General features: G+C 40.7%; 1 protein-coding gene across 1 annotated transcript; it reads left to right on the top strand.

Moving 5' to 3' along the window:
* Positions 1–18,109: 18,109 nt before the first annotated feature.
* LOC129956784 (uncharacterized) lies at positions 18,110–18,874 on the top strand. The gene has a single exon (XM_056068727.1). The coding sequence runs from the start codon at positions 18,110–18,112 to the stop codon at positions 18,872–18,874; it is 765 nt and encodes a 254-aa protein (XP_055924702.1).
* The last annotated feature ends 6,820 nt before the right edge of the window (positions 18,875–25,694 follow it).

Genomic DNA, 25,694 nt, shown 5'->3' on the forward strand with positions numbered 1-25,694 from the left:
AAAAATTTAATTTCATTGACAACATTGATGGGTTGACCGTCAAGTATGATCTCAGGGTCTGGATGCAGGCGGCGTTTACGACAAAAGTGTACACATTTTGTTTTCGTTGAGGAGAAAGAGAATCCATTAAGAGTAGACCATTGTTGGATTTTATTTACGGCCAGTTGAAGTTGTCGTTCCATAAACGCAATATCATCTCCTGAACAAGATATGTAAAGATCATCAACGAAAAGGAAACCTTTGACACAGAGTGGAAGTTGTTTTAAAATGTCATTTATCTTTAAAGCAAAAAGAGTTACACTAAGTACGCTACCCTGAGGCACGCCTTGTTCTTGAATAAAATAGTCTGACAGTTGGTCTCCAATTCTAACTCTAAATTTTCGGAGTTTTAAAAAATTCTGAATGAATATGGGTAGATTACCACGAAGGTTGCAATTATAGAGATCGCGAAGAATACCATATCTCCAAGCACGATCGTAAGCTTTCTCTATGTCGAAAAAAATAGCTACGGTATGCTGTCTGCGAACAAACGAATTTCGAATTTCTGTTTCCAAGGCGAGCAAGTTATCGATTGTTGAACGTCCCTCTCTAAACCCGCTTTGGAAGGGACTAAGAAGTTTATTAGTTTCCAAGTAATATATTAAACGCTTGTTGACCATCTTCTCGAGGACCTTACATAGACAGTTAGTAAGTGCAATCGGACGGTAGTTGCATGGGTTTGATGGCTCTTTTCCAGGTTTAAGAATAGGTATTATAATAGCCTCTTGCCAGGATGATGGGAAAGATTGCTCATGCCAAATTCTATTATAGAGAAATAGTAGATTGCGTAAAGACATATTAGACAGATGTTGTATCATAGGGTAACTGATATTGTCGGGACCTGGAGATGATTTACGAATTTCAGAGAGACATCTTTTTAATTCAGGAAAAGTGAAATCTGTATTGTAAGGAGCAAATGGAGAGGAATGAAAATTAATTTTTTGCTTTTCAGCTGTAAATTTATGGCGAACAAACGCAGTTGAATAATTATTACTATTTGATGTTTTAGCTAATTCTGAAGCAATGCAATTAGCAACGTCTTTTAGAGATGAAACAGAGATTCCATTAGTATAGAGAATTCTTATATTGTTAGATTTGTATATGCCGCAGGTTTTCTTTACTCTCTCCCATAGTTTTTTGCTAGATATGTTGGAATTAATACTGCTAATGTATCTTTCCCATGACTCCCGTTTACTTCGTCGTTGTATTCTTCTCGAGTTGGCCTTTGCTTGCTTGTAACTAATTAAGTTCGCCGTGGTTGGGTTTCTTCGGAATCGACTCCAGGCCTTTCTTTGCCTCTTGTATGCCTCGCTGCAATCCTCATTCCACCATACCTTCCTTTGTCTTTTAAAATTATTGGAGCTTTTAGGAATTGAATTATCGGCTGCAGTAATTATCACTTCAGTGACATTTTTGATAGCAGTATCTGTACTATTGTTAGTGATCATCTCTTTAGTTATATTTGCCCTTAACTGAAATTCTACCCAATTGGCTGCTTTAAAATTATATTTCAGTGTGCGATGAGTTAAAGGTGTTTGTCTGTTATCAGAAATAATTAAAGGAAAATGATCGCTATTGTAAAGGTTATTGGCAACATGGAGTGTAAGATGAGGCAGAAGGGTTGGAGAACATATTGCAAGGTCTACAGAGTGAAAAGTTCTAGTTGGCTCGTGAAAATAAGTATGTTCGTCATTATTACGCAGACAAAGACTGTAATCGTCTAATAATTTTTCAATTTGTTTGCCCCTTGTGTTTGCATCAGTATTACCCCAAAGTTGGCTGTGTCCATTCATATCACCAAGAATGATGAATGGTGCCGGTAGCTGGGAAATAAGATGATTCAGCTTATTTTGTTCAACAGGAGTATTTGGTGGAAGATATAAACTGCATACTGTAAATAAGGAATGGGTATGGATTTGAACTGCTATTGCCTGCAAATTGGTATTTAATGCTAGTGGAGATGAAGGAAAAGAGCTCGAGATCAGCAAAGCTACCCCACCCGAAGCTCTATCCCCTGTACCATTTTTTTGTACGAGTTCATAATGCGTTATTGGAATTGTGTTGTTAGGCTTTAAATAGGTTTCCTGGAGAGCAATAATGGAAGGTTGGTGTACATTGATGATGTCCTTAAGGTCTGAAATCTTATTTTTAATTCCTCGGCAGTTCCAAGAGACAATATTGGCCATGCAAAAAAATTAAAACACAAAGCAAATGAGTTTTTAAGGAGACCGTAATGAAGTATCAGTTTCACTAGCTGAGGACAGAATGTCGTCATCTGATGGATGTATGTTGATAATTGAATCAGCATTTTTTGCGTCTTCTGTTTTTCCCATTTTTTTCAAAAAATCATCTTTAATTTTTGGTTGATTTTGTAAAAGTTTATCTTTTTTTAAAGCGGCAAGACGAGCCTTTTTAGTTGCTTTAGTTTCCTTTACTCGGTCAGGTTTTTTGTTGTTTTTTGCTTTATTTACTTGTTTTTGTGTCGGGGAGGATGACGCATGTTTTAAAAGAGAAGCATCGGAAGGAATTTTCATTGGAATAGGTGGCGCTTTTATGGATTGTGATGAGTTAGACGGTACATGTGTCCTCGATGCATTTGAATGGAATGAAATTCCTGTTTCTGTATTATTTGGGTTTGGAATATGTCCGCAATGTGTACATTGTTTAATAACTGATGAATATGTAACTCCTGGTTTGGGAGTACGTTCGGTAATTATTTTTCTGGCTTCTGCAAACGAAATATTTCTCTTCATTTTAAGAGTCAGAATTTCTTTTTCCAAGGCCCATTTAGGACAAGATCTTGAAAAGGCTGGGTAAGCACCTTCACAATTCCTACATTTAATTTCTTCCGAGATACATTCTGAAGAATCGTGTCCAGGAACGGAGCATTTGGCACATATTTTTGTACCTCTGCAAGCTTGTTGCGAGTGACCGAATCTTTGACACTTAAAGCATCTGACTGGATTAGGAATATAGGGTTTGATAGGGCATCTTAAATAACCCGCCTTTATTGACTTTGGTAATTCTGTGGTGGAAAAAGTTAGAACGACATGTTGTGTAGGGATTAATTTACCATCACGTTTGATGTGAATACGACGAGCTCCACAAACTTTTTGATCAGACAATTCATTTACAAGTTCAGATTCTGTATGGTTTTTGAGACCGCGTTCGGATATTACTCCACGTGAAAAGTTCAGATTCCTATGTACAGAAACGTTGACTTTGATATTTCCTAATGCTGTTAATTTGCTTAGAGTTGCTGCTTGGGTAGGATTAGATACTTCGATGAGTAAATCCCCAGATTTCAGTTTTTTTACATTTTTTACTTCTCCAATATGAGATAAAATGAGCTTGTGAACTATAAAAGGTGAGATTTCATGAAACGTATCTGTTGTTGACATGATGAAAAATTTTGTATCAGCAGTGACTATGGTGCAGTTAGAAGGACCCATACAAAAGGGAAAGAAATTCGGGTCCCAACGGCACCGCCCACCACGGAGCCCAACAAGGGAAGGCAGCCACCGGCTCTAGATCTTACCAGCCTCGGCGCTTACCTTGGTGCTAGCTAGGACCTATACGCTAAGAGCCACTTCCAGGAACGTCTACCACCCTTAACGCAGAGCCCCAGAAGATGACCCCTTCGCTTGATCCCCTTGAGCAGCCCAGTCATAAGTCTAGGATACCGGCCGATTGATACACCGGGGACCGAAATGTACCACCCGTCTAATGGGTCGCCACGCACGGCCAACACGTGGGGTTTTTGGCTGTCCATGAGAAGCAAGAGGCAAACAGAGTGGCGACAGCTTCTCATGGAGAGCTCCCTCGCTTGCCGTCGAGGGATAGAAGAGATACAGCAGACAGCAGAAGGTGTAGAGGAGATTAAACATAAATGGAGTAAAGGTCCCTGGGAACCTCGGGATTGGGACACCCGTACTCACCTATAGTAGGTGAGCCCCTGAGGGGAATTTTTGATGGAGTACGATTAGAAGCATTAGCTGGAGTTGCATATTATTCGCAACTCATCTCCAAGCCATCTTCATCTTCAGTTTTGATGTAATTTTATATCGTAGCTATTGGGCACGCCACCAAAGATGGATGCCATGAGTTTGAGACATACAGTGAGCCACAAAATTGAGTATACACCTCTAAAACTTTTAGACTTCTTCCAATTACAAATAAAATATTGATTTAAAATAGATAATTTTTTTTTATCCTAGATACTTTAACCTCTGCTTTACCATCCTATAATAACACAATTCAATAGTTAACTTATTTATTACGAAAAAAGTTAAGCGATTCGAAGAAAAGATAGAAAACCATGCCACAAAACTGAGTATACACTTCTTATATTTGTAAATTTTGCCACCACTTTTTTTAGTTTCAAATTTTCTATGAAAAGTTTCAGGAGTAGCTGCTGCTTATAACACGTGCTATTGCATTTCAATGCTTTTAAATAGTATTTTTTCTCATTAAAAAACGTAAAATGAGCTCTCGTAGTGAAACCACTAAAGCTGAACGTTTATTGGTTGTAAAATGGTCGAAAGAGAGATCTTCGAGAAATCGCTTCGTTGATTGGTGTAACTCATGGTTGTGTCCATACAATACTACAGAAGTATAAAAAAACTGGATCTGTGGCCAATATTCCTGGAAGAGGACGTAAAGAAATACTGAGTGCTACAGCGAAGAGGACGATCAGTCACTCAGTAAAGAAAGATCCGAGGGTGAGTGCCACTAAACTAGCTTTACCGATGTCCTCTACAATCAAGAAAAAGATCTCAGTTGAAACAATTTGACGTACCCTTCACCAATATGGGTTTCATGGCCGTACACCAATACGAAAGCCACTCATCAAGTATGTGAATAGACAAAAGAGTGATTTTCGCCAAAGAACATCGTTTAAAGCCTATTTCTTTCTGGAACACTAATATTTTCTGATGAAATTAAGTTTAATCTTTACGGAAGCGATGGACGATTTAAAATATGGAGAGAAGCTGGGAAAAGCAATGGCACCTAAAAACACCATTAAGACAGTCAAGTTCGGAGGTGGATCTGTCCTCGTTTGGGGTTGTATGTAGGCTGGAGGAGTTGGAGAGCTTGCTTTTATTGATGGTATTATGGACAAACATGTATATTTGGGGATTTTAAATAACTTGAAAAAAAGTGCCAGTAGGTTGGGGCTTAGGTCAAGCTTCATATTCCAGCAGGACAACGACCCCAAGCATACAGCGAAGATTGTGCAGTTATATTTGCTGTACCATTGCAGGAATCAATTACACACTCCAGTCCAGTCTCCAGACCTAAACGTCATCGAAAATTTGTGGTCGCAAATAGAGAAAGCTGTACATGAGCACGAAATCACAAGCAAGGAAGTTCTCAAGAAGGTTCCGAGAGAAGAATGGGCTAAAATTTCTGTTGAAACCACTAAAACACTAGTAGAATCTATGCCCAGAAGATTACAAGCTGTAATTCAAGCAAAAGGTTATGCAACAAAATATTAATTTATACGTTAAAAGGAAATTAATAAAAGGTGTATAATTATTTGTGGTGGTGTTTTTCCTCTCGTCTCAGATCTTATTTTTTTTCGTAAAAAGTAAATAAACGTACCAATTTTATTAGTATAGTACGGTAAAGCATAGTCTAAAGTATATAAGGTAAAAATTTCAATCATCATAAAGCAATATTTAATTTGTAATTGCAAAAAGTCTCTAAGTTTCTAAGGTGTATACTCAATTTTGTGGCCCACCGTATATCCTCATCCGGTAAATAATGAATTACCTCTTTTTTTCCCATGATTGATACCGTCCATTTATTGAAGAGTATTCGCAATAACTGAATCAATTAGAAGAATACTGATAAGTATGTTTTATTTCAATTTTTAAAAAAAATCGCGGAAAAAAGTTCAAAAGGCTGTATTCAAAATGCTGTAGAAACTAACGATAATATACACTGATGATAAAATAATTCAAGATTCTAGTAGTATATCTGACAATAAAGTTGATTTTAATAAAGCATCCTTCGAAACATTAAAAACATTGGAGCTCAATAATGTAGGAAAGCAAAATGTCAAATTAATACTTAATATCTTCAATAAATTCATACTTTCAAGTCTAATGAAATTGGGAGTGAAATACCAGTTTCCACACTACAAAGAAACTGCAGAATACATAAGAATAAATAGATGGTGGGACATTGTTAATGTGAAATGCATTCACAGGAAACCGTGAAAATAATTTATATAAAAAAAACCAATGACATCAATTGAAACGAACAAAAGATGCAAGTTTTAAGACTGGATTTTTGAAGACTGGAAAAATATGGAATGAGATAAAGGCATGCTAAAAAAGGAAAAATATTCTCTCTTCATGACTACATTTGCTCTAAAAGAAATAGCTAAATATTGTAAAGTAGCATTCGGAATAAAATACATCCTCTCAAGAAAATTTCGGACTTATAATTTAGAGGCACCATTTGGCTTATATACACAAATGGCAGAAGCACAATATAACGTTTCACTCCGACAGGTATTTGAAAGTGAAAACAAATTAAGAATACATAGTATTTTAAAAATTTGTTTAACATCTAACAAGCATGGAAATTTCGAAATTTTTCAAGAAGCAGAAAAAATTGAGGAAAATTGCCAAGCGGTATCGTACCAGTCTTGGGATCATCGGCGGTAACGTCGACCCTTGGCCAGAGGATTTACCGTGAGTTGGCATGTGGAGATCTTCGGAATGGCGCGGCTATGAGATATCTGGTTCAATGACTCTGCTCATAGAAGAGTTGACGAATGGTACCGCGGGCTTGACCAAGGTAGAGCCCTCCGTAGAAATCTCCCAAGACTTGTCTTGGGACGTGGGGTGACGCCCACGGGGGGACGTCCTGGAAGGGCAAAGGGCCCTGTTAGTTCCCCCTACACTCCGGTTGAGGAATGGGGCGGTTCTTGGTTAGTTCCGCCGTAAGTGAACTTACCAACCCCATTAAAATAGTCAATATGGAGACAAAAGAAAGTAATCAGACTGTGCGAAATGAGCAAAACACAGTGACACTTTCTGACGTTTCCTTAGATTCTTGCGACATTCGACAGCTTGATGCGAACCTTGATCCTCAGCGAGAGGAACAAGATCGTGAAATTACCGTGGTGGCCACACCCACGAGTAAGCCTGATAGTGAGACGACTCCTAAGCTGGCTGCCAAGGCGGGCAGGAAGAAAAGGGCGGCCAGAAAAACAGCGATGGGGTCTGAGATTGGCAAGCTTATAAACCGCGCAGCCCGGTATACCTCTGGGTTGAAGATCAGTCAGCAGGCGGCGGATAGGCTTGTTAACTACATAGTTAAGGCCTATGAGATCCGTCCGAACCCGCCGAGAATGGACCAAACCATTCAGACTGACCTCCCACCTCCCCTGGTGGAGCGTGTGGAGAGCGCTTGTCAGACCGAAGTGGCAGTGACTGAAGATCGTCAGCCCTAAGCCTAGCTTCGCCGAGATGGCCAGCAAGGGAGGAAGCTCAAAGAGGCAAAGGGATAAAGGAAAAGGAGGCAGTAAAAACGATAATCGTCCAAAAGCCCCTAGTGGTCAAAAACAGGGGGTGACAATCATCCACCCTAAGGACGATACCTCCTTCACTGATTCTCTCCAGGTGAGACGGCACCTGGAAAAGAACATCAGCCTGGGAAAAATCGGAGTTACGCTGGTGGCCTCCCGACCCGTTAGGAATAAGGGGGTGCTGCTGGTAACCCAAACGCTTTCTATGAAAGAAAAGCTCAATGAAGCATTAAGAACTTGCAACGAGGTGGAGCAAAAAGTGAACATTAGCGATCCCAAGGGGAGGGATCCGCACATTATTGTTCACAACTTTGAGCGCAGTGAAGAAGACAGGGAAAAACAAGCAAGCAGAATCCTCAGACGCCTCAGGAAGAGCAACGCGCTCCCTGATGGCGAGATGAGGGTGAAGTTCCGCCTCCGGGGAAGGGGCAACTCAGAAAGCTGGGTTATTGCAGTGACCCCGGAAATCTTCCAGGTCACTAGCACCAAAACTCGGCTAAATTGTGGGTTCAGTTCCCACCCTGTGCAGGAGTTTTTGCAGCCGACCATGTGCTTCAAGTGTTTCCGATTTGGACACATAAAAGCAGTGTGCCAAAGTTCGGAAGAGCGTTGTCCCCGATGCACGGGTAGTCACGCTAAGAAAGATTGCAAGCGTGACACACCCAAGTGTCCAAACTGTTCGGAAAACAACAAAAGGTTTAAGAGTGATCGTGCCACTACGAATCACTCGGCTCTAGATAGGAAGTGCAGCACCTATCTTAGAGAAGTCGAACGTTTAAAACGGAACACCAACTATGGATAAAGGGACGGTATCCAAGTTGGGGGCTGGAAATTCCTCCAAGCGAACTTGGGACGGTCTAAACCTGCAACTGGGGAACTCCCTGTTGTCAAAGGCGGCCCGTATGACATTTATGTTATACAAGAGCCGTATACAATCAGGGCTCATTGGCGGCTCTACCAATGGGCTGGACAGCAATACACGAGGCGGGTGGTAGTACCGCTCTTCTTATTAAGAACAATAACTTGGATGCTAAAATGCTGGTGAAAACTAGGTTTATCACCGCGGCTGAGATCTCGGACGGCAACCAAAGCGTGTCCGTGGTGTCGGTTTACTTCCCCCCAAACAGTGAGAAGGAAGAGCTCGTCGAACAATTACTAGCGACACTTAACATGCTTAAGAGCTCAAGGGTTATATAGGCGAAGACATTAACATGCGGCATCCATTATGGGGCCCTGTTATTAACGACCACAGAAGTGCGGACGAAGGGCTCCCTTTCGTCGACTTCCTAACATCAACAGGTCTTAATATCTGGAACAAACCAGATTCTCCGCCAACCTTCGAAACTTTGAACGGGAGGAGCTGGATTGATATTACGGTGGCGTCTGACGTCTTCGACTATGCGGCTCCATCATGGCAAGTGATCACTAGTACGCTGAGTGATCACAATTATATTACATTCGATCTGTGTCCGGCGTGCACAGTAGAACGTGCCCCGATGTTCCGGCTTAATAAATTTAGATTGGTTAAAATGGCAAGTAAGTTGGCCTCTTTACTGCCAGCTCTCCTCGACCAACTGAGGATAGCAGAAAGCCCGGAAGAGTTGGATAGGTTTGTGCTGGGGCTCACGGTTACTATTCAAAATGTTAGCACAACCTATCTGAAGCATGTGACAACACTACCCAAAACTGTGCCATGGTGGGATGCAGAACTTGAAGTTCTCAGAAACAAAACTGTTGCTCTGAAGAGACGATACCATCGTACTCTGAGCCCTGATGATAAGATTATGAGACAAATAACATACAAAAAGTCTAGATCCATGTTTAGAAGACTGCTCTCCAAAAAGCGGGATAACAGCTGGACCGAGTTTTGCAAGGAGGTATCCAGCTTAAACACGTTCGCGCTCCCTTATAAGATAGCGGCGAATAAGATTATTCGACATCTCGTCATTGGAAGCATTCAAAAAGGCGGTAGGCATTGTAACACCTTAAGGGAATCCGTCGAGCACATCATTAACATCTTGTTTCCGGAGGATGAAATCTTGGATGAAACTCCGGAACAAAGTGCCAGGAGGGTCTATGTGGAAGGATATCGAACCACAAAAAACAACCCGAACTTCAAGATGAGTGAAGTTCGGCAGGCCCTAAAGAATACGAGGAAAAGAAGGGCACCTGGCTTCGACGGTTTTCCCTACAAAGTACTAGTGGCAATTAACAACAAGAGTCCATTGCTTCTGGTGTCCCTGTTTAACAGGTGCATGGACATGGGACATTTTCCTAGGCCTTGGAGGAAGGCAAAGTTAGTACTTCTGAATAAACCGGGAAAAGACACCAGTGGCCCGAGGTCCTACCGTCCGATATGTTTGCTTTCAACAATGAGCAAAGTGCTGGACAAACTGGTCTCCCAACGAATTCTGCACCACTACTATTTAAACAACTTGTTGAATCCGCTTCAACACGGTTTCCGGGATGAAAAGTCCTGCGAAACCGCGGGCTTTGCCCTCAAAACGGTGGTGTTGGAAAAAGTCCAGGAGAACCAGGGAGTTTGCATGATCTCATTGGACGTGGCGGGAGCGTTCGGCAATATAAGTTGGGAGTCCATTCGCTATCAGCTGACTCAAGCTGATTGTCCCATGAACATCTTCAGGATGGTGAGAAGCTATCTCAGTGACCGTTGGGTGTTGTTTCAATCAGTGGCAACCAAGATCGAACATCAGGCAAAAAGGGGATGTCCGCAGGGATCATGTAGTGGTCCCTTGCTTTGGAACATTGTACCGGACTCCCTGTTCAAAGAAAGGTTCCTAGAAAATACGTATGCGCCGGCATACGCAGACGACCTTGTGTTAGTTTGGGGCACTAACAGGTCACAAATAGAGGCACAAGGGAATCAGGCAATGAACATCCTTGAAGACTGGGGAAAGTTGAATAAGTTAAAATTCAGCGCACAAAAAACGCTGCTGTTGCCAATTACATTCCGACGGAAACTGAGCTTGGCGGACCCAGCTGACATCAGGATTTACGGCCAAAGGGTTCTAGCCGTTCCTGATATTTCCTACTTGGGGGTGAAGTGGGATAGTGGCCTCACTTTCCACTCCCATTTTAAGAGTAGGAAAACGGAAATGGACTCCTTTACTTACAAGATTAGCTGCATAGCTGGTAAGTGGTTTAGCAGGCAACCACAACTGCTAAAAAAGATGTACAAGGGAGCGATGGAGCCTAAGATATTATACGGACATGGTGCATGGGGACATTGGTTGAAACTTAAATCATTCTGTACCTATTTAAACACGGTGCAGACAAGACAATTGTTGGCAATTGCAAGGGCGTATAGAACGGTGTCGACGGATGCCCTGCAGGTCCTTACTGGACTGCCGCCTTTGGACTTGAAGGCAATTGAGATGTACTCAAGATTCCTGATACTAAGAGCAAATCAGAGTGTGACCGTCCACTCTCAGGAATTCGATCCTGGCGATTATGTCAGCTATGTATCGCCCTATGAGACCCATCCGGACTTCAATGAAGGCATCAACTTCGATCTGCTTGAGCCGACCGGTAATGGGCTTGAAATTTTCGGTGATGGTTCGGGTCTAAATGATCGCATTGGTTCGGCGATGGTGGTGCTGTATTTTGGGCGGCTAATCCACTCCGAGAGGAGACGGATGAGTGACCATTGTACGGTCTACCAAGCTGAGCTGATCGGTCTCAAGCTAGCCCTAGGAGTTCTGCCTCACTCTGACCACTACCAGAGTGGTTAATATCTATTCAGACTCTAGATCGTCCCTACAATCGCTAGTAGACCCATCTAACACCCACCCACTGGTAGTGGAAGTTAGAAAACTTTGCCGGAAAGCGAAAGCGGAGAGAAGAGTGCAATTGCACTGGGTCAAAGCCCACGTCGGTTATTTCGGAAACGAGTTGGCCGACGCAGAGGCTAAAGCTGCTTCAGAGTTAGAGAATGTGGACATCGAATATCTAATGTCCCACAAAAGCTTAAAAACAGAGCTCAATGTGCTGAGGGTTCAGGCGTGGCAGGACAGGTGGGATCTGTCAGAGAAAGGCAGAACGACTTCCTTACTCTTATCCCTGGTGAACACGAGACGCCACTTATGGGGGGACGTAGTGGAACTGCTAAGTGGGCATGGCAGATTTCAGGCCTATCTTTATAGGTTCGGAATTGTTGATTATGATCTCTGCTCCTGCGGAGAGGTCGGGGATGGCGACCACTACTTGCTGAGATGTCCGCTCACAAGTAGTCTTAGGGCACGGCTCCGGTTTGACCCCAGTAATCGCTCGACGATTGCTAGTAAATATAACTTGTCGATTCTCTGTCAAATGGCGCGACAAGTTAGGACCTTCCTGCCACACATTTCTAGATAATCTTGGTGTGGTGGGATGTGGTTAGGTCTGCTGAGGATTTGGTTCGCACAGGTTGTTTCGACTCTTCGATTATGATTTGGACTTGAAAAAGGACTTGATATTGATAATGGACTGGTTTATGACATAAACTTGGATTATGATGATGATTGGAATGGAAATGGATTTGAAATGGATAACGGAATAAGTGGTTGCAGTGGCTTGATGACTGTTGATGGATTGGACAGGATTTGGCAAAGACCAAAGGACTGGATTGGGTTGGTGGCTGAGATTGGAGGCCTAAAGATATGATTGGCATGAAAATGGACTATTGATTATAAAGGAATTGATCTTCGTTCGGAGGGAGCGTACTCACCCGCTCTCTTCACTGGGCATGATGACTACGGGTTTGCGAGTGTCTCGACATAGCTTCCCCCTGGAGTCTTGCGATACGGATTTCGATCCCTCTGGGTTTGTTGACACCCTGGCTGTGTCAAAAGGTGGTGGTTGGCTGTAGGCCTCTCCCATGTGCCGAGTAAGACTCAAATTGTTGATCGGCTCGGGGGAGTGTCCCTACTATTTTTGTCCCTATAGCCTGTCCCGCCTCTCCCAAGTACAAGGAGAGTAGGGTGAGTGATACCGTCTCAAATAGGCTCTCCTCACCCAAAGTGGGAATACCTTTACATGGCGCGGGACGTTACGGAGGAGGACACTCCACCAACTTGTTGGCGTAGCAGAGTCTTCTTAACTCCAAACTAAAATTCCACTAACTCCCAGAGGCGCAGGGCTCGGCTGCGAAAACCATAGGGAGGTGTTGTCGTGCTAACCAGACCGGGCGCCCTCGTTGGCATTTCTACGATGTTCCATCCCGTAGTAGGCTGGGAGGTTCGAATCTTAAGATATCGTTCCGATTGGAAGCAGCTGAGTGTCCTACCTCTGTGCTTTATGTCTTCCTCCGGAAGATGGTCGTCAAAATGTTACGTCGTCTTATTAGCGACGAATAGGGAAACCCGAAAGATCTGTTTCTCGAGTTCGGGGCCCGGGGCTCTGCTCATTTATGGGTGGGGTTCCAGAACTCTCTTTTCAGGGCTCTAATAGTTCCATGTGAACCCCCGAGGGTTCATATGGAACTATCGGTGGGTCTGTGAACCCTCGGGGGTCGCACAGGACTGGTGGTAGTGGCGTTAGAATCCTCGGTCTTGGTGACGAGGAAGAAATTCTTCTGATGTTGAAAATGTCTACGCATGAGGCAACTTGTGCGTGGAGGTCGTTTCGAGCTATGAGGCGTCAGGTCCCAAGGCGGCTCTTTCCTGGTTTTCAGTAGGAGTCGCCAACTTTCTTTTTATGGGAGCTAGTATCCCGTGTTCCAAATTTCTGCCAGGAAGTCCTACGGGATATTGTGCTCTGAAGATTTAAAAATAAGTCCTACGGGGCTATTGGAAATGTAATATCATGAATAAAGAAATGGCTCTGCCTGGACACTGAACGATCGACACTGTTGCTTTATGTTCACCAAGAGTTGGCTCATAGCCCCTGAGTAAATGAAGCCAGCTAGATTATTTCATATGCTTGTATCCTGTGTGTATTGTACCTCTGGGTTCCAGGGAGACCTAAGTGCAACACTAAAATGTAAGAAAAAATGTTTAAAACATAAAAGAAAAAAAAGAGAGAGTTAAAATTCCGTGCTTCGGAAGCGCTTAAGCACGGATTACGGTGATGGAGTAGTTGTCAAAACCGAGGAGAAGGAAACGTGTCAAGTCTGGCTTAAATGCCAAGCGGTATCGTACCAGTCTTGGGATCATCGGCGGTAACGTCGACCCTTGGCCAGAGCATTTACCGTGAGTTGGCATGTGGAGATCTTCGGAGTGGCGCGGCTATGAGATATCTGGTTCAATGACTCTGCTCATAGAAGAGTTGACGAATGGTACCGCGGGCTTGACCAAGGTAGAGCCCTCCGTAGAAATCTCCCAAGACTTGTCTTGGGACGTGGGATGACGCCCACGGGGGGACGTCCTGGAAGGGCAAAGGGCCCTGTTAGTTCCCCCTAGACTCCGGTTGAGGAATGGGGCGGTTCTTGGTTAGTTCCGCCGTAAGTGAACTTACCAACCCCATTAAAATAGTCATTATGGAGAAAACTGAAAGTATTAAGACTGTGCGTAATGAGATAATCACAGTAACGCTTTCAGATGTATCTCTAGACTCTTGCGATATTAGGCAACTTGATGCGAACCTTGATCCTCAGCGAGAGGAACAAGAGAGTGTTGTTACCGTGGTGGCCACTTCCACGAGTAAACCAGATCGAAGTGAGAAAACTCCTAAGCTGGCTGCCAAGGCTGGCAGGAAGAAAAGGGCGGCCCGAAACACAGCGATTGGGTCCGATTTTGGCAAGCTGATAAACCGTGCAGCCCAGTTTATCTCAGGATTAAAAATCAGCCAGCAGGCGGCGGATAGGTTTGTCAACTACATCGTAAAAGCCTACGAGATCCGACCGACCCCGCTGAGAGTGGACAAGACCATTCAGACTGACCTCCCACCTTCCCTGGTGGAGCGTGAGGAGAGCGCTTGACAAACCGAAGTGGCTTTGACCGAAGATCGTCCGCCACCTAAGGAGAGCCCTAAACCTAGCTTCGCCGAGATGGCCAGCAAGGGAGGAAACTCTAAGAAACAAAAAGAAAGAGGAAAAGGAGGGAATAAAAACGCTAGTCGTCCAAAGGCCCCTAGTGGTCAAAAACAGGGGGTGACAATCATCCACCCTAAGAACGACACCTCCTTCACTGATTCTCTCCAGGTGAGACGGCACCTGGAAAAGAACATCAGCCTGGGAAAAATCGGAGTTACGCTGGTGGCCTCCCGACCCGTTAGGAATAAGGGGGTGCTGCTGGTAACCCAAACGCTTTCTATGAAAGAAAAGCTCAATGAAGCATTAAGAACTTGCAACGAGGTGGAGCAAAAAGTGAACATTAGCGATCCCAAGGGGAGGGATCCGCACATTATTGTTCACAACTTTGATCGCAGTGAAGAAGACAGGGAAAAACAAGCAAGCAGAATCCTCAGACGCCTCAGGAAGAGCAACGCGCTCCCTGATGGCGAGATGAGGGTGAAGTTCCGCCTCCGGGGAAGGGGCAACTCAGAAAGCTGGGTTATTGCAGTGACCCCGGAAATCTTCCAGGTCACTAGCACCAAAACTCGGCTAAATTGTGGGTTCAGTTCCCACCCTGTGCAGGAGTTTTTGCAGCCGACCATGTGCTTCAAGTGTTTCCGATTTGGACACATAAAAGCAGTGTGCCAAAGTTCGGAAGAGCGTTGTCCCCGATGCACGGGTAGTCACGCTAAGAAAGATTGCAAGCGTGACACACCCAAGTGTCCAAACTGTTCGGAAAACAACAAAAGGTTTAAGAGTGATCGTGCCACTACGAATCACTCGGCTCTAGATAGGAAGTGCAGCACCTATCTTAGAGAAGTCGAACGTTTAAAACGGAACACCAACTATGGATAAAGGGACGGTATCCAAGTTGGGGGCTGGAAATTCCTCCAAGCGAACTTGGGACGGTCTAAACCTGCAACTGGGGAACTCCCTGTTGTCAAAGGCGGCCCGTATGACATTTATGTTATACAAGAGCCGTATACAATCAGGGCTCATTGGCGGCTCTACCAATGGGCTGGACAGCAATACACGAGGCGGGTGGTAGTACCGCTATTCTTATTAAGAACAATAACTTGGATGCTAAAATGCTGGTGAAAACTAGGTTTATCACCGCGGCTGAGATCTCGGACGGCAACCAAAGCGTGTCCGTGGTGTCGGTTTACTTCCCCCCCAAACAGTGAGAAGGAAGAGCTCGTCGAACAATTACTAGCGACACTTAACATGCTTAAGAGCTCAAGGGTTATATAGGCGAAGACATTAACATGCGGCATCCATTATGGGGCCCTGTTATTAACGACCACAGAAGTGCGGACGAAGGGCTCCCTTTCGTCGACTTCCTAACATCAACAGGTCTTAATATCTGGAACAAACCAGATTCTCCGCCAACCTTCGAAACTTTGAACGGGAGGAGCTGGATTGATATTACGGTGGCGTCTGACGTCTTCGACTATGCGGCTCCATCATGGCAAGTGATCACTAGTACGCTGAGTGATCACAATTATATTACATTCGATCTGTGTCCGGCGTGCACAGTAGAACGTGCCCCGATGTTCCGGCTTAATAAATTTAGATTGGTTAAAATGGCAAGTAAGTTGGCCTCTTTACTGCCAGCTCTCCTCGACCAACTGAGGATAGCAGAAAGCCCGGAAGAGTTGGATAGGTTTGTGCTGGGGCTCACGGTTACTATTCAAAATGTTAGCACAACCTATCTGAAGCATGTGACAACACTACCCAAAACTGTGCCATGGTGGGATGCAGAACTTGAAGTTCTCAGAAACAAAACTGTTGCTCTGAAGAGACGATACCATCGTACTCTGAGCACTGATGATAAGATTATGAGACAAATAACATACAAAAAGTCTAGATCCATGTTTAGAAGACTGCTCTCCAAAAAGCGGGATAACAGCTGGACCGAGTTTTGCAAGGAGGTATCCAGCTTAAACACGTTCGCGCTCCCTTATAAGATAGCGGCGAATAAGATTATTCGACATCTCGTCATTGGAAGCATTCAAAAAGGCGGTAGGCATTGTAACACCTTAAGGGAATCCGTCGAGCACATCATTAACATCTTGTTTCCGGAGGATGAAATCTTGGATGAAACTCCGGAACAAAGTGCCAGGAGGGTCTATGTGGAAGGATATCGAACCACAAAAAACAACCCGAACTTCAAGATGAGTGAAGTTCGGCAGGCCCTAAAGAATACGAGGAAAAGAAGGGCACCTGGCTTCGACGGTTTTCCCTACAAAGTACTAGTGGCAATTAACAACAAGAGTCCATTGCTTCTGGTGTCCCTGTTTAACAGGTGCATGGACATGGGACATTTTCCTAGGCCTTGGAGGAAGGCAAAGTTAGTACTTCTGAATAAACCGGGAAAAGACACCAGTGGCCCGAGGTCCTACCGTCCGATATGTTTGCTTTCAACAATGAGCAAAGTGCTGGACAAACTGGTCTCCCAACGAATTCTGCACCACTACTATTTAAACAACTTGTTGAATCCGCTTCAACACGGTTTCCGGGATGAAAAGTCCTGCGAAACCGCGGGCTTTGCCCTCAAAACGGTGGTGTTGGAAAAAGTCCAGGAGAACCAGGGAGTTTGCATGATCTCATTGGACGTGGCGGGAGCGTTCGGCAATATAAGTTGGGAGTCCATTCGCTATCAGCTGACTCAAGCTGATTGTCCCATGAACATCTTCAGGATGGTGAGAAGCTATCTCAGTGACCGTTGGGTGTTGTTTCAATCAGTGGCAACCAAGATCGAACATCAGGCAAAAAGGGGATGTCCGCAGGGATCATGTAGTGGTCCCTTGCTTTGGAACATTGTACCGGACTCCCTGTTCAAAGAAAGGTTCCCAGAAAATACGTATGCGCCGGCATACGCAGACGACCTTGTGTTAGTTTGGGGCACTAACAGGTCACAAATAGAGGCACAAGGGAATCAGGCAATGAACATCCTTGAAGACTGGGGAAAGTTGAATAAGTTAAAATTCAGTGCACAAAAAACGCTGCTGTTGCCAATTACATTCCGACGGAAACTGAGCTTGGCGGACCCCCCTGACATCAGGATTTACGGCCAAAGGGTTCTGGCCGTTCCTGAGATTTCCTCCACAACTGCTAAAAAAGATGAACAGGGGAGCGATGGAGCCTAAGTTGTTATACGGGCATGGTGCATGGGCCAGGTTAAAACTTAAATCATTCTGTACCTATTTAAACACGGTGCAGAGAAGACCCTTGTTGGCAATTGCAAGGGCGTATAGAACGGTGTCGACGGATGCCCTGCAGGTCCTTACTGGACTGCCGCCTTTGGACTTGAAGGCAATTGAGATGTACTCAAGATTCCTGATACTAAGAGCAAATCAGAGTGTGACCGTCCACTCTTAGGAATTCGATCCTGGCGATTATGTCAGCTATGTATCGCCCTATGAGACCCATCCGGCCTTCAATGAAGGCATCAGCTTCGATCTGCTTGAGCCGACCGGTAATGGGCTTAAATTTTCAGTGATGGTTCGGGTCTAAATGATCGCATTGGTTCGGCGATGGTGGTGCTGTATTTTGGGCGGCTAATCCACTCCGAGAGGAGACGGATGAGTGACCATTGTACGGTCTACCAAGCTGAGCTGATCGGTCTCAAGCTAGCCCTAGAGTTATGCCTCACCCTGACCACTACCAGGGTGGTGAACATCTATTCAGACTCTAGATCGTCCCTACAATCGCTAGCAGACCCATCTAACACCCACCCACTTGTAGTGGAAGTCAGAAAACTTTGCCGGAAAGCGAAAGCGGAGAGAAGAGTGCACTTGCACTGGGTGAAAGCACACGTCGGTTATCTCGGAAATGAGCTGGCCGACGCAGAGGCTAAAGCTGCTTCAGAGTTAGAGAATGTGGACATCGAATATCTAATGTCCCACAAAAGCTTAAAAACAGAGCTCAATGTGCTGAGGGTTCAGGCGTGGCAGGACAGGTGGGATCTGTCAGAGAAAGGCAGAACGACTTCCCTACTCTTACCCCTGGTGAACACGAGACGCCACTTATTGGGGGACGTAGTGGAACTGCTAAGTGGGCATGGCAGATTTCCGGCTTATCTTTATAGGTTCGGAATTGTAGATGATGATCTCTGCTCGTGCGGAGAGGTCGGGGATGGCGACCACTACTTGCTGAGATGTCAGCTCAAAAGAAGTGTTAGGGCACGGCTCCGATTTGACCCCAATAATCGCTCCACAATTGTAAGCAAATATAACTTGTCGATTCTCTGTCAAATGGCCCGGCAAGTTAGGACCTTCCTGCCAAGCATTTCTAGGTAAAGGTGTGGCGGGATGTGGTTAGGTCTGCTGAGGATAGGGTTAGGTTAGGTTGATTGGACTTATGGATTACAATTTTGAACTTAATAAAGGACTTGGTATTGGTATTGGTAATGGACAGGTTTATGGCATAAACTAATTGATTTTGATGACGATTGGATTGGAAATGGATTAAGGAATAAGTTGTAGCAGTGGCTTGATGACTGTTGATGGATTGGATTCGATTGGGCAATGACCAAAGGACTGGATTAAATTGGTGGCAGTGGTTGGTGGCTTAAAGATATGATTGGCTTGAATATGGACTATTGGTTTATAAAGGACTTGATCTTCGTTCGGCGGGAGCGTACTCACCCGTTCTCTTCACTAGGCATGATGACTACGGGTTTGCGAGTGTCTCGACATAGCTTCCCCCTGGAGTCTTGTGATTCGGGATTTCTATCCCTCTGGGTTTGTTGATACCCTGGCTGTGTCAAAAGTTGGTGGTTGGCTGTAGGCCTCTCCCATGTGCCGTGTAAGACTCAAATTGTTGATCGGCACGGGGGAGTGTCCCTATAGCCTTTGTTTTCTTCTGCTTGGCCAAAGCAAGAGCTTGCAATGCCATTTTCTCCACCCATTTAACATTTTGCTAAATCAGCAACTCAGCTCAAGGAATATATTTCTCCTCTCCCATTCCCACCTACAAGTAATTTTTAAATTGTATTACCTATGATGTCATGTATTCCATTTTTTTTTACCTACTTTTCCACCACTCCTTTCAATTCCTGCAAATCCTTTACCTCTTTCAATTCCTCTGCCGTATCTTACACCTCAGTTCCTCCACCCGGTCCTACAACTCCAACTGTTCCTAAACCTCTACCTCATTCAATTTCTCCATCTCTACCTGCTACACTATCCATTTCTCAAACTGTTACATCCTTTTATACTGTTCAAAGGCAAAGAAAAGCTATGAAAGTAAATACGAATAATTCACTCAAAATTAATGTGCGTAATAAAAATGTTTTAAATAACAATCACACATTAAATAAATTTGCAGTTTTGGTAGCCAATTGTGACATACTGAAGGAAATAAATGGTTGAGGCCCACAAAACTGTTCATATTCCAAAACCTGAATTCGTTGCGGAAACGCATATTCTGCACAATTCCCGTTTCCAAATAATAAAGGAAAGGCCATAAAGGAAATCTCCACATATAACCCGAGGAGCAACAAAAACAAGCAAAGCCCTCTGCATGATACTTCTCCAAATGGATACCTCTTGAGACCCACCCCTAATAAAATTGATTGAATGAATTACAGCTTGAAATTTGAAGAGAAAATAGCCAACAATTCATTAGAACAGCTTAAATTGGCGGTTTTGTTTTCTAATTTCAACATTATCTGCAATAGTAATGTTTATTATATAAGCTGAAAATGCCAAGGTTAAATTTTCCAATTTAGAAGCAAACAATTGTCATGTTACTAAAACTTACCATAGAGCTAAAGTAGAAGTTGAAAAACCAACATGTCTACATGTTTCCCCTGACATATCATCCCACATTGAGAATTACTGAAGACAATTCCTATTTAGAGATGGTGCCACAAACACAAGCCATTCCCATGTCAAACACATAGATAATTTATTCCTAAAGAAACTGTCAATCAATGGCGTCAGACTCGAATGCAATGCCAGGCATAAAACAGTTTCAGAAAGCATCAAAATTCCTTCCTTACACCAAATCAAAATTTATAACAAACGGTCTGCATTGTTACTTGATTTCTGCATTGTTATTTTGATTTTGCATTCCTGATATCTGCAATGCAAATATTTTAGACATAACTCCAGACCGAAAATTCGCATGGAAACTTCACTTCCTTAAGGTCAGAGAAAAATTCAGCGTATTAACCAGATAAGTATAATCCATTATATGACAGAAGTTCATAAATGAATATGGATACTAACTTGCTTATTGCAAACAAGACCAGGATAGGGGGAAAAGATAAACGTTACAAAATTATGAATTGTGCTAAACAAAATCACCAAGAAGTATAATTAGCAATAAAAATGAATAATTAAAAAACAAACATTCTTCAGATATTTTAGAATTATTATGTAAAAGAAAATTATTCAATTTCAAGAATAAAATTCAATTCCAGAATTTTTAAATCCCTGCTTCCGCCAAGTGTATCATGTCCATTATTTGCATTGCCATTTGTGCAGTACTGACATATGTAGTCTGGGAACATGCTGCAAAAAACAAAGTTAAAAATCTCGGAAGTTGTGCAACCTAATATCGAATAAGCTGTAATATAACATGGTGTATATAACCAATAGATATTTGAAAGGTATTAACTATCTTTAGAACATTAAAAAATTATACACTTTTATTTAAAAACTGGAAATAAATTAATCGGAAAATAGAGCAAAAATACACTGCTATCCCTTCCACTCATGTACATTAAACATTTTGTATTCTCTACCAACCAAAATCCTTTTCAAATATTTCAAAACCATATAAAGTTTTCTGATTATAAAAGAAATATATACTATATAAAAGTATTTTAAAAAACTAATAATGATTATTTACAAATTTTGGTTAAATTTTTAAAAATTCTGCTGGCTCTTCAAAGAACTTTTGACAGATGACAACTCAATCAGATGTCTAATCAAAAAGCTAATTAACAGGAAATTTAACATGCCTCCTATCATCAATATCAATGCCACAATTCTGATACTTTTGCCAGAAACTTGGAACAATAATTTCAAAAGACTCATTTGAACCTCCCCCTATAACTGAATTTTAAATCCAACACAAACTCGAAAGATTCCAACGGGAAAGGAGCAAGCATGAAGTCCCATTGTGCCTCGAAATGAAATCATACGCTGCATTAAATCATTTAAAAAGACAAACATCAACCAAATCTCAAAAAGATTCCATTTGAGCATATTTTTTGGCTCATTAAGATTATTAACTCAATTCCACGATTCAAACACCTCCCAAATCCATGGAAAACGGCAACTGTTGTCCCAATTCACATGCCAGGAAAGAACCTTACACAACTTGACGATTACAGAATAAATTATTTTAAATAGATTTAGCAACCGCATGGAAGATAAAATCTCTCAATATCAATCTGGATTTACCCTAGTGTCAGGCAGTTTCTTAAAATGACAGAGTGCACGAGACAAGGTTTTGGCAATCACTAAAATGTCAGTGCAGTTTAATGGATATTTCTAAAGTAATCAACCATGCCTGGATCAACAGGTTCATATATAAAATGATACATGAAAATCATTGACGGCTTAATCAAACTACTCCCTTCGTATATGTCTAACAAAATTCATTATGAAAATCAAAAGCTAACTCTAAGAAAAATCCCCACTTGAGTAGTTAAGGGTTTACATGCTTTAAAATATTTGTCAATGACAGCCCTAGGAACCAGAAAACTAAAATCAGCTTAGCTGCTGATAATATGATAGTGATGATAATATGAAATGATAGTGCCATATCATCCTTAATTCATTTCAGATAATCAATGATCCTGAATTCATATCAGGTAAAATCACCAAGCATCTCATACTAATTAAAAATTATCTTACCCAAAGGAAAATTCAAATTAACATCAGCGCAAGACAAGCTGTTTATGTCCCCCGAAAAATAAACCTTCACCACTACCAAAATTATTTCAAAAAGCAATTCCGTGGACAGAGTTTATTCTTGTTATCATTCTGGATAAGCATTTACTTTTAAAAAGCATATTAACAAAGTAAAGAATAACTATAAAGCTTTATGCCATGCTAAACTACAAATCAAAACTCTAAAAAGAACAAGCTTTTAACCCACAAAACCATGTTCCAGCCTCTAATCTCTTATGCATCACCTATAAAATCAAAACAGAAAGTAAATAACATATAATATACTCATAGTTTTATAAAGTTGAGTTTTCCAAAAAATATGACTAATTAATTACAGAATAAGTTAAACTGAAAGATTATCTACAATAAAACTTTTTACATTCAATGGTAAAGAATTTACTTTATGGAATACAATTCTTTAAAGATATATCTTGGTAATTAATTAGAATTATTCATAAAGTTAGACAAACAAAGACATGAACGACTGTTGGAAGATGCCATATAATAAAATTAAACACCACATGCAATATCTAATGATTCACCAGTTTTCAATAAGTCCCTATGTAGCTTTTCTTTCAATAAAAAACAGCATAAAAGGAATTTTGCAAAATTCCAACCCATCAACATTAGCAGGATATTACAAATCTTATAAAAATTAAGCTTCCAACCAAGAAAAACAAATATCTATAAATTCAAATAAAATTCAATGTTTCTAATACGGAAATGGAAAATATCTAAAAATTTAACTCGTAGCCAATCTATACCAGTATGTTGTATCCACGATATCCAAGATAAAAACTAATTAAAAACATATATTCAAAACATCATTAGTTCCAAAATATTGCAAAATAAATTTTTAAGTAGTCAGACAGCATGTATGATTTTAATCTCATAAATTAATCTAAAATTAAGTATTTCGTAAAAGAATAATACTACTAAAAGAAATAACTATTTTGATAGCTGAAGAAAGCATTTAAATTAATCATTATATGAAGTGAACACACTCACTGTAACCATAACTGTAGAAGAATATTTAATCAAAAATATTAAAAACTACATGTGGAGAGAAATGAAGATTTTTATCTTATACTTTCTAAGAACTTCCAATATCATACTTCATTATAAATTTAATATACAGTAGCTGCTACTTAATGTGATCATTTCAGGACTAAGAATTTTCATAACATTAACAGAATGATAATAACCAGATTCTTAAAAATTCTTTAACTCTGGCTAAATGGCAATTATTCCTTAAGAAACAATTTGTATATTATTTGTTCTCTTATTGACTATTATTTTTAAATTTGTTGAATGATATATATTATATTACATCACATTAGGTTTAAGATTACCAAATATTTTGGTATTCGTTGTAAGTTTTCTTCAACAAAAATTCACCCATCAGGAATAATCAATGTTCACATGCAAAAAAAAAAGATCCCAATACTCCAAAATCTTAAAAAAAAAAAATTTTGAAAATATAATGAAATTTCAAATGCACTACAGCTTTGCAATGACTCGGATTAAGGAAAGAATTCAAGGAAAAGAGAACTAATGTGGATATTAGGTTAATACGGATAGTTTGAATACTTCTGTTAAAGATAATACAAATTTCCTTTAGATATTTTGCAGAATGGCAAAACCAAGATATACTTTAATATATAATTGTGTAATAAAACACTTCATAATTCAATAGCACTTTACAAAAGAATGGTTCATGGTGGGAAAAGTAAGTTCCTTATTTTTTAATCATTAAACTATTTCATTAATCTACCATTTCATTAATCAGTTTTTTTTAATAAAATACGAATGAATTCAGAAGACTATGCCTTATCTGAATATTAGGCCTTTATTTACAAAATTAGCTTACTTATTCTTAAGTGATTAATTAGTTCACAAGGAACACTTGTTTCCATACATTAATAAGTTTTAATTCTAAATACTAATGGCAAACTATATAATCTTATTTTTATAGCAAACTATAAAATACTACATAAAATTTTGTTTTTAATTTCAGGCAATCATAGTTTAATCATATGAATGTGAAACTATCCGAATAGTTAAAAAAAAAAAACGCTGCTACAGACTTAATTTTAAACAACAAAAGCATCCGAGAAGCTGCAAAGGATTATAATTTAATAACATATATTCTCCTTTAAAAAGTAAATACAGCAAGAAACAAATGAAAGAAATTGAATTAACATTGTAATACAGAAGAGATTAATGTTAAAAGTAAATGGAAAAAATAAATATCAAATTATTTACAAAGGAGAAACAATTACTCGGATTTTTTTAAATATATTTTCGAAAACCTGTCATGAATTAATATTTTTACAGGTAACAGAACAAGCATTCTAATATGCTATTACAATTAAGCTTGGTAAAATAGATCAGTGAATTTTCTACTATAAATTAATTTTCTATTACATTAATTGATGAAATCACCTAAATGATTATTTTTGTGTACCTTTGAATATGTCAGTTTAGGACTAGAAATTTTGATAATATAAAGCAAATAACAACAATGATCACATTAAGCAGTGTTCACTATATCAATTTTTAAATAAAAAAGAATTCGTAAATGTTCTCTGTTCAATAAATATCTTCATTTTAAAACTTAAGTTATTAAAAACTTAAATACTTTTGGTCATACTTCGCCTAAAGCATTAGTAGCAAAAAAAAAAAAAAATCCTAAATAAATATCTAAAAGGATGCTAACAGAAGATTATAAAGTAACAAGAAGTAAAAGTTCTCAAAAATTGGACCCATACAATTTTATAAAATATTGGAATAAATGTGAATGAAGAGTAGGAATGACTCTTGATTAACTAAATGAATGTGACTAAACATTATGTTGCCAAATAAGAAAAATATTAATGAGATGCAAAGAAACTTCACATCTTATACACTCATTACGAGGTATAAGATTATTTATAAAAGCATTAAAATGTTATGAAACAATAGTAACGCTGCACAAAAATAAGAATGGTTTGATTTAACGGCGCAAAAGCCATATTTAGCCATGTTGTGCTAAACGCACAACTTCTTTTAAGATACCAGCGTACCTTTTCATTTTTTCAGAAACGAAAAAATTAAACAAACTCAAGGGAGCTTATCAATTCCAATGTCGTGTAAAACCAAGTTTTGGTGGGAATTCAAACGGCACATCTTTCAATTCATTATTATCACCAAAATAGTTATATCTAAATGT

Source organism: Argiope bruennichi, chromosome 11 (genome assembly GCF_947563725.1).
Source record: "Argiope bruennichi chromosome 11, qqArgBrue1.1, whole genome shotgun sequence".
Classification (NCBI taxonomy): domain Eukaryota; kingdom Metazoa; phylum Arthropoda; class Arachnida; order Araneae; family Araneidae; genus Argiope; species Argiope bruennichi.